The sequence below is a fragment of the Ursus maritimus genome, unplaced genomic scaffold, assembly GCF_017311325.1.
Source record: "Ursus maritimus isolate PB19 unplaced genomic scaffold, ASM1731132v1 scaffold_19, whole genome shotgun sequence".
NCBI lineage: Eukaryota > Metazoa > Chordata > Mammalia > Carnivora > Ursidae > Ursus > Ursus maritimus.
In genome coordinates this window covers 34,424,867-34,435,323 of record NW_024424341.1, presented here as the reverse complement: position 1 = coordinate 34,435,323, position 10,457 = coordinate 34,424,867, and the positions used below count along the sequence as shown (strand labels likewise).

Here is a 10,457-nt window from a genome sequence, read left to right as displayed (position 1 = left end):
AGTTAGGAGCTTCTCTAATCTGGGATTCTCAGACCCTCTGGGTCTATATCTAGCACCTTCCCCCCATGAATCATGGAGTTTTCATCAGAACAGAAAGTAGGGCCCTCACTGGATTCCTAAGGGCTGGTGTATTTGCCCAGCACTGCTTCACCTGATGTCTCCAGCTCCCTCCCACTATACTCAAAGAGCTTTCCCCTTCCTTCTGTGGCCAACCTGCTTACTCTGTGGCCTAGAGCAGGAGATCTCAAACATGGGTGTGCATCACCTGGAGGGTTCAGTACAATACAAGTTGCTGGGCCCACCCCCAGAATTTCTGTTTCAGTGGATGTGGTCGGTAGAATAAAGGTCCCTAGTAATGATAATGGTACATGAATCCCCAGAACCTGTGAATATGTGACCTCATGTGGCAAAAGGGACTTTGCAGATGCAATTAAATTAAAGGTCTTGAGATAAGAAGATTATTCTGAATTATGTGTGGGCCCAGTGCCATCACAACGGCCCTTATAAAAAGGAAGCAGAGTCAGAGGAGAGGAGACCAAGGAAGCAGAGGTTGGAGTGATGCAGCCATGAGCAAGGGAATACAGGAGACCTTTGGAAGCTGGAAGAAGGAACAAATGAATTCTCCCCTAGAGCCTCCAGGAGAAACGTAGTTTTGCTGACAACTTGATTTTAGCCCTGTAGGAGCCATTTTATAATTCTGACTTCCCAAACTGTTAAATAATAACGTATTTTTTTAAACTGCTAAGTTTTTCATAATTTGTTACCGGAGCCATAAGAAACTAAAATATTATTACATTGGCTCCTGAGGATCTGCATTTCTTTTTTTTCCTTTCTCTCTTTCTCTCTTTCTCTCTTTCTTTCTTTCTTTCTTTCTTTCTTTCTTTCTTTGACAGAGAGAGAGAGAAAGAGAACAAATAGAGCAGCAGGTAGAGGGAGAGGGAGAAGCAGGCTCCCCGCTGAGCAGAGAGCCCTATTTTGGACTCAGTCCCAGGACCCTGGGATCATGACCTAAGCCGAAGGCAGACACTTAACCGACTGAACCAGCCAGGCTCCCCGAGAATCTGCATTTGATGCTGATGCTGTGGTCCAGGGATCACTTTGAGAACCACTGGTTTACAGTGAAACACATAATCCTCAGTCCTCCTCCAAATTCTGGTTACATAAACTCTTTGCTCTCTCAAGATCTGAGGCATGCAAATGAAAGCTTTGGTGTTGACAACTTGTTATCTCCAAAAGTACTTATTTGGGAACTCAATGGCTAAACCCTGAATTTTTTTTTTTCCTTTCTTTCCATTCTGCCGTAAAGCAATTATGGAGAACTACTGGGCAGTTGGCATGACTAGCCCTTAAAACTTTATCATATGAATAATTTCATAACTCTTTATCTCACCACCTTATTATTTATTATTTTCTTTTGGGGTAAACCACAGAACATCGTCAGTTTTTCTATTCTCCTAAAATATCCAGGAGGTTGGAAAACAGAAAGAGAACCTGTGCATTCTAGAAAGGAAACAGGACAAAGAGAGGTTTGCAATGTCTGGACCTCTGCTACCCTCATGTCAGCTGCTATGTTTTCTAGTTCCTTTTATGTGCACCCTGTTCACCAGCTCCTCCCCTTCTGCCTCCCCCAGGTGAATTTGACCCCACCTCTCTTGGTATCTGACCTTGCTCCCTTTTTTCTGTCTTCTCCAGGTAACGATGCTGGCTTTTCCATTCTGGGATGCTCAGATGGAGGTGACAGTGATGGTTACTATGGTCAACAAACCAGCCACTCACTTGCCCTGGGTCTACCAAAAGGCCCTCTGCTTGAGATGGGAGACCTCATCCTATTATCTCCAGGGCTCTAGGTAGAGGAAGGGAGACGAGGTGCACAGAACGTTGATTACACACAAGAATCAATACCTTGTATACAGTAGGTACAGCAGGATATCAATTCACCGTGAGAAAAACTCCATTTGACTGTGGTCCTTGCCAGTTCCTCCTCGTCTTTTCCCTTTTCTACCTCATTTTTCCCACCATTTCTTTCTCCTCCTCCTCTCCTGGTAAGCAGTGAAGTCCAACCTGGATTTCAATTCTAACTGTCTTTTGCTGGCTGTGTGACAATGAACTAGGAACTTACCCTCTCTGATCCTTAATTCCCTTACCTGTTAAGTAGAGGTGGAGTTACCTACCTTGGTTCTCTGATGAGAACTAGATGAGAGAATATCTGAAATGTATCCATGCAGAGCAGGCACTCGATTAATGCCCTTCATGGTGGTCCGTTCTACCCACCAGCCTTCTCACCACTAAGTCCTATTCAATCAACAGAATTCACAAGGAATGCGAGGTAGGAAACCACAACTTTAATGGGAAGTTCAAGTTTCCCTTTCGTTCCAAAACTAACATTTCCCACATATTTGCCCATGTGGCTTATTCTTCAGTTAGGCCTACTTAATAAGCGCTCTGGGCAAGGCCCCTATAGAGCGATACCATTTTTTGATAAAATAATCAAATATGCCAGTAGGACTAAAGGAAACAAAGCAGAGCAATGAATAAGCCATTGGCCCTGGCGCATAAAAGGCAAAGGGGCTCTTAGCAGACACGGCATGTCGGATGTCCAGGAGCACAGGGGACATATCTGTGTTGGCCTTCGTGTTGATGAGTTTAAGAAAATTCCGTTGCTCAAGGATATAGTCCTGGCCATAATCCTCCTGCACATCAGAGGTAAGGTGGTCCAGGATGTCCTTCTCCTGCTTGCTCCACATTTCACTCGTGCCTGAGATATCTGTGATGCGAGAAGAAGGGGGGCTCAGATAGTGGGGAGGCCAGATCGGGCATGTCCGACCCCACCAGAGAAGCAGGCCCTTGGGAATTGGCTTCTGTTGGGAAGGATGGGCGTTCCCAAACACCTTTTTTTTTAAAAATGCGCTTTAAATGGTATTTAATGTATTTTTTTCAACATATGTATGGACAAGTTCACACATGACTGGTTTTCCACAAACCGAATAGCTCGTGCAGCAGAAGGAGAAGGCAAACCAGCCTCAAAAGCCCCACTCCCAGCCCCCTTCCCAGGAGCCACTGTCCCAAGTTAACAGAATAGAGCAGTTTTGCCTGGATTTGGACATTATGTAAATGGAATCATATATTACACTGTGAGATTCACCATGTATAATTTTTAATATGGAAGTGATACCTATTTCTATGTATAAAATTAAATATACAATGTTGACTATCATCTTATCTATTTAATAAATATAATTTTAAACAAATTATAATAAATATAATTTAAATGTACATTTAAATTTTAACATATAAATTATCTGTGATTAAATAAATATAAACATTTAATATAGAAGCAATGGTTGCTTATCATATACAATTTAATTATATAATTAACTTTAAGATATAGTAGCAATGCCTGCTCATTACATAAAATAAAGTAAATAATGAGATGTATATGTTTTTAAAATTAATCTCCTCTAAGGTAACTTACAGTTTTATGTCTTTCTATATTCCCTCCTTGTTCATACAAACATATATACACATAGAAGGCTTTGGTTTAACTGTATATTACCAGGAACAAACAAAAACCAAAAAGGATCATACTATACATGTTTTTAAAGATGTGATTGTTTGCTTAGTAATAAATCACAGACCTGCCTCTCATAGTCAATGGCTACAGATTTAAACCAGAGCAGCAGAAATTTCCCACTGAACAGCTTTTAGGCACCACTTCTCTATCAAAGGTCTTTCCAGTCATTCCTAGGTTTCAACATTTCGGTGACGCTACCATAAATAGCCTTGCACAATCCATCCTTTTGTATTTCACTGTTTTTACATCTGCAGGCAGCCCCCACAATGTGGTTAGCTGGTCAAAAGACACCTGCATTTTGGATTTCAATACCTACTGCCAGATTACTTTCCAGAAAGGTTGCAGCACCCCATGCTCCCTCCTGCAAAGTGTGTGATCGCTCTGGGATTGCTGTGGGATGAGCCTTGGTTTACTAGCTTGGGTGACTCCAGGATATCAGGTCTGCTGGGGAGACTGTTTGTGAAATGTAAGCCAGTGACGTCCCATTAAACTAACAGAAATGCGAAGGGATTGCAATTGCCTGGTTCTTCTCATGACGGCACGAGACCACACTTAAAGAAACGATTACCCTGACAATTACTCCAGAGGCTTCTGGATCTTGGACAGCATGTTGTGTGAACTATTTTTCCTCCAGCTAACTTTCCCCCAGTCTCTGCTTTCCCAGGCTGAGGGATTCCTTTTCCTCTCCACTTCCTCCTTCTCTAAACACCTCGTGGACTTTCTAACCACTTCACGGGTACTCTGTGCAGAGTCCCCCCCAAAGCTCTCTTTATTGGTGACAGAGCCACCAGACTTTTGTCAACCTTCATCTGCCACTTTTGACACCCACAAACCCAACCCCTGCCACTTTGGGGCCACACACAATGAAATTGTTAGGGTGACCTGGATCCAAATCCCATCTCTGACTCATACCACCTCTGTGGCTCTTAACTTGTCTGAGCCTCAGTTTTCTTCCTACAAGATGGGACTATTACGATGTCTACGTCATAGGTGAGGATTCAGTGAGATTATGTATATAAAGTGCTTAAAATCTGCTAATCATGAAACATGTTTTAGCTATTTATTGCAGGAACTAAAATATCTGTTCTGTCCCCTTGAATGTCTCCAGAGGCTCTTTGTCTCCCTGAAGATTCCTCCTCTTGTGTCCCCACCCCTAACCCCACCCCGGCTTTGAGCATCATTCTCCAAATTGGAGTCCTCAGCCTTCCACTGTCTGGCCTTTTGCCTTCAGAGAGCCCATCAGAATCACCTTTAGACTGAGGGCAGTCTAAAGAACTGAGCACTGTACCTGGGGATCTAGCTTTCAGATTGCCCACCACCAAAGTGTCCCACGTACCTAGACTGGGGTACAGATCACCCACCCTACTTTAATGTCCGTACCTGGCAAATGATGGCGATTAAGCCTATCCCTCAGGGCTGTGGTGTGGATTAAGACATATAGGGGAAGGATGGGCGTATAAATTGGAACAATGTTTTTAAAATCATTTTGGTATTATCCAATAAAGCTGAGGGTAATTAAACTCCATGATCCAGTCATTCCACTCCTGGGAATGTGTCACTGGAAAAGTCACATACACGTACACCACGGTATGTGTCATGTATCAAAGGGTCTAGAGCTGAATTGTTCATACCTGTCCCAAAGTGACCCAAATATCCCATCAATAATAGAAAAATTGTGGCATGTTCACAGAATACTGAATAGCAATGAAAATAAATTAGCTACAGCTACAGACAACATAGATGATTCGTGAAAACATGATGGTGAATGAGAAAAGCCAGACTCAAGAGAACATATACATGCTGATTCCATTCAAAGTTCAAAAGCCAGTAAAGCCAAATTCTATTGTTTGGAGATGCATGTATGGATGTAACACTGTAAAGAAAAGCAAATGAAAAGTTGTTACAAAAAGTAAGAAAGTGGGTACATGTTGAGGACAGGGAGGGCTAAGACTAGAGATCATATGGGGGCTTCTGGGGGCTGGCAATGCTTTACTTTTTGATCTGGGTGTTAAGTGCATGAGTTTTTATAGTAATTTGTTAAACTCTGTATATGATATATTTCTCAATTTTAAAAAATGGGGGGGGGTGTGCCACCTGGCTGGCTCAGTCAGTGGAGCATGTAACTCTTGATCTCGGTGTTGTAAGTTCGAGCCCCACACTGGGTGTAGTAAGTATCTAAAAATTTCTTTAAATCTTTAAAGACAAACAAACAGATGAATAAACAAATTTTTAAAATAAACATAAAAATAAGGGGCACCTGGATAGCTCAGTGATAGAGCATGTGGTTCTTGGTCTTGGAGTTGAAAGTTTGAGCCCCACAGCGTGGGTGTAGAAATTACTTAAAAATAAAATCTTTTTCTTTTTTAAGATTTTATTTATTTATTTATTTATTTATTTATTTATAGAAAGTGCATGCGTGCATGCATGCGTTGGGGGGGAGGGGCAGAGGAAGAAGTAGAGAGAATCTCAAGCAGGGCTCAATCTCATGACCGTGAGATCATGACCTGAGCCAAAATCAAGAGTTGGACACTCAACCAACTGAACCACCCAGGGGTCCCAAAAATAAAATCTTTAAAAATACTACTACTACTACTGGTAACAGTAGTAATAATAAGATCAACAACGTCAGGGAATAATGTATGGAAAGTGACTAGCACTTTTAAGACCAGCTCCCTCAAAATGTTAGCTCTAACAATTTTGGTGAATCCTCAAAACTGTAACTTAACTGCAGGGTTGCTTTCTGGTCCAAATGGAGTCTTACATCTGTGTTGGAAGTTTTCTTTGGCTGTGTCATCAAACCCTCAACCTTCCTGCCAGGTTCAAAGTCAAATTCATCACTTTCCCCTTATGTTACCTGTCAGCCGGCTTTCCTCTCTGCCATGCCTTCTGTCCCGGTCTCTCAATCTGTCACATCTGGTATTGCCTTTGGCCCACTATCCTATTCCAACAACTCTGCTCCATTCTTCTCCTTGCGCAGGGAGCCCCCAGTTTGGAAGCCCCTTTCAAGGCTTCCTCCTCCCCCCGTTCCAGCTGCAGTGGTCTAGCCTGACAACCTGTGTGCCACTGGTTTCTTTCTCTGATTCCCTCCCAGAACCACTCCTCAACTGAGCCGTGCTCCTCCTGGACAACTCTGTGGGATCCAGGCTGCCAAGTGCTTCAGGACAAAAGTTCAGGGCTTTTTTTCAGATTTTAGCTTGTGGGTTTTGTTAACATTCAGATCTTCAGAGTTTGTTCTTTAGTGTTAGCAATCCTTCCCAGTTTGTGGTCTTTTATTAGGCATGCTTTTTTTTTTTTCCTTTAATTTTCTTTTTTTTTTTTTTTAAGATTTTATTTATTTATTCGACAGAGATAGAGACAGCCAGCGAGAGAGAGAACACAAGCAGGGGGAATGGGAGAGGAAGAAGCAGGCTTCCAGCAGAGGAGCCTGATGTGGGGCTCGATCCCATAACGCCGGGATCACGCCCTGAGCCGAAGGCAGACGCCCAACCGCTCTGCCACCCAGGCGCCCCTAATTTTCTTCCTATTTTTTTTTAAGCATGCTTTTTTTACATCTTCACTTAAATCAAAAAAGTTTGATGGCCCAGAGCTTAGGACTGAGCCATAGGGGCAGTCTGCATTTGCTCAAGGTTCAGAAATTCAGAGAGGGGAGAGGAGAGGAAGGCCATCTCCTTCCAGGGTAGAAAGGAGGCAGGTCATATGTTTCAGAGAAGAGAGGATAGTGTTTGAAAAACATATGACATCAAAACTTAATTCCCGGGGCGCCTGGGTAGCGCAGTCGTTAAGCGTCTGCCTTCGGCTCAGGGCGCGATCCCGGCATTCCGGGATCGAGCCCCACATCGGGCTTCTCGGCTGGGAGCCTGCTTCTTCCTCTCCCTCTCCCCTGCTGTGTTCCCTCTCTCACTGGCTGTCTCTCTGTCACATAAATAAATAAAACCTTTAAAACAAACAAACAAACAAACAAACTTAATTCCCTTGTGGAAGGACCCAGGGGAGCAACCAAACATTGAAGAACCTGGCTCTTGCCCCTTTATTCTTAAAAGAGGCCCATCCATCCCAACCCCTCTTTGGCCAACCACTGAGGGGTTCACTTTGAACTCTGTCAGAACAAAGTGTTGAGGGAGCAGAAGGCTAGCTGACGACACAGCACATGTCGACATCCTGCAACAGTCCCCCAGTCCCCACACTCCTGGGTGGGATGCATGTGATGTTCCTCCAGGAACAATGTTAATGCCTTGCTAGAGGGGAAAACAACCCTAACTTGACAATGGCAAGGCCTCCAGAATCCTGTGAGTCTTTAACATATGAAAATCCTTTTGAAACCCTCCTTTTCCTTACCTCCCCCAACTCTCAAGTATATAACCAGTCACCCCTCACAACCCCGTGCAGCAGGTCTCTCTGCCCATGGGTCCTGTCCCCGTGCTTTAATAAACCACCATTTTGCGCCAAAGACATCTCCAGAATTCTTTCTTGGCCATTGGCTCTGGACCCCACCCCACCAAACTTCACCTAGATTCCAAAACCACTTCAGAAGGACCTTCAGCATCCCTTTCAGGGTGAACACTGAGGGGCTCTTGGGCTTAGACACCTACTCGTTCTGAAGCCTCCGGGCTGGATGACAGAGACTTTAACTCCCCATTTGGAAAGCTCTTGTCTCAGGACTGCTGAGAACATGGTCAGAGCTGCCTTGGATGAGCTATAGGCTGCCAGCTTTTCCATTGGGACCCCTCCTATGGGAATAATGAGAGAGAAAAAAATCAGTCTAATGTTTTCATTTGTTCATCCGCTAAGTGTTTATTTACTTTCTTTTTAAGATTTACTTAGTTATTTGACAAAGAGAGAGAGAGAGAGCACAAGCAGGGGGAATGGCAGGTTGAGGGAGAGGGAGAAGCAGGCTCCCTGCCCAGCAAGGAAACAGATAGGGAGCTCGATCCCAGGACCTTTGGATTCATGACCTGAGCCAAAGGCAGACACTTAACCAACTGAGCCACCCAGGCACCCAATCCACTAAGTGTTTAAACAGGACCTACTGCATTTCAGGAACTGGTATCAGTGGTGACTAAGGCAGAAAAAGGGCAGGCAAGGGCCCGCTGTACCCAGGTTAGTGCCTATTCTGGTCACAACCATGGTCTGGCTTCTGTTGCTTCTGCCTTCCATAGCTGCTCCATCACAGCTGGTCCAACGACAACCAAGCGTCAATCTGTCCTGGCTTCTAAGCTAAATGTGATTCAGGTGAGATAAAGAGGCTCTACCCACCCCCCCACCCCACCCCCACCGAACTTCCAGTTTGGCCAACCACTATTCTAAGGTTCTGGGTGGACATATCCAGAGGAGGGGTACTGGTCAGCCCATTCCAGCACCTGTGGTTGAACAACTTGGATCTAATACTTGTCAAAACAAGGAGTAAGGCACACCATAGGAAACCGCGGGGTATCTTTGGAGTGGAGAAAGGGCCTATTCTAGGAGGGCTACTCAGGGCTGGGATGATGCTCTTTATTGCACCTGGAGCACACTTAGCTTAGAAGCTGGGAGAAACTGATCCTTAAACTGGGGCTATCATTGCACCTCGTGTTCAGGAGGAGCTATGGAAAGCAGAAGCAAAGGGATCCCAAGAAGTCAAGTGACCTTAATTGGAATAAGAGTCTCTACAGATGTAATTAAAGTACAGGTCTCAAGATGAGACCGCCCCAGATCAGGATGGCCCCTAAATTCAATAATGGGTTTTCTTGTAAGAGACAGAAAAGAAGTCATACAGAGAAACGGGGGAACAGACCGCGTGAGGTTGGAGGCAGAGATGGGAGGAATGCTGCCACAAGCCAAGGAATGCCTGGAGCCCCCAGAAGCTGGGAGAGTCAAAAAGGCATTCTTCCCTAGAGCCTTTAGAGAGAGTTGGCCCTGCCAACACCTTAATTTTACACTTCTGGCCTCCAGAACTGTGACAGAACAAATTCCTGTTGTTTCAAGCCCCTGTAATTTATTACAGCAGCCCTAGGAAATGAATACAGATGTGTTCCTGATGTTCTCGAACTGGAAGACACTGAGACTGGGAAGGGCTGAAGACAGTGAGGGCTCACAACAGGCAGGGGACCTCATGGGGAGCCCAGGATGACTGGACCAGCTTTGGCCAAGATTTCTCTAGGCAAAGAAGCAAGCTCTGGGTGAATGGCTAAACAAACTCAGACACAGCCATACAATGCAAGACAACTCAGCCATTTTAAAAAGTTCATTGAAAGGAATGACATTGAGGGGCGCCTGGCTGGTTCAGTTGGTGGAGCATGCAGCTCTTAATCTTGGAGTTGTGAGTTTGAGCCCTGTGTTGAGCATAGAGATTACTTAAAAATAAAATCCTTAAAAAAGAATAAACTTGACATACAATAGCATAGAGGAGTCTCAAAATAATTATGGTGAATGCAAGAACCAGAAAAAAAAAACAGGGGCGCCTGGGTGGCACAGCGGTTAAGCATCTGCCTTCGGCTCAGGGCGTAATCCCGGTGCTATGGGATCGAGCCCCACATCAGGCTCCTCTGCTATGAGCCTGCTTCTTCCCCTCCCACTCCCCCTGCTTGTGGTCCCTCTCTCACTGGCTGTCTCTCTCTCTGTCGAATAAATAAAAAAAAAAATCTTAAAAAAAAAAAAAAGAAAAGAAAAAAGAAAAATACAGTATGTGCTATATGATTCCATATATTTAAAATTCTAGAAAATGCAAACCAATCTACAGTCATAAACAGATCAGTGGTTACCTGCAGTGGGGTGGGGGAAGGATTAGAAAGGGGGACAAGGAAGCTTTTGGGGATGATGGACATGTTCACTATCTTAATTGTGGTGATGGTTTCCTGGGTACATACATGTCTAAACTTACCAAATTGTGTACTTTAAAGATTTTATTTTA

The 10,457-nt window shown here is 44.2% G+C and overlaps 1 protein-coding gene across 1 annotated transcript in view; it reads right to left on the bottom strand.

Annotated features, from left to right (window-relative positions):
• Positions 1 to 2,426: 2,426 nt before the first annotated feature.
• The window catches only part of HSD17B2 (hydroxysteroid 17-beta dehydrogenase 2), a 77,260-nt gene continuing 69,229 nt past the window's right edge, over positions 2,427 to 10,457 (bottom strand). The window contains exons 4-5 of the mRNA XM_008689781.2: positions 8,161 to 8,298; positions 2,427 to 2,764 (exon numbers count right to left, since the gene is read on the bottom strand). Of these exons, the coding sequence (XP_008688003.1) occupies positions 2,427 to 2,764; positions 8,161 to 8,298 (476 nt within the window). The remainder of the gene's footprint in view (positions 2,765 to 8,160; positions 8,299 to 10,457) is intronic.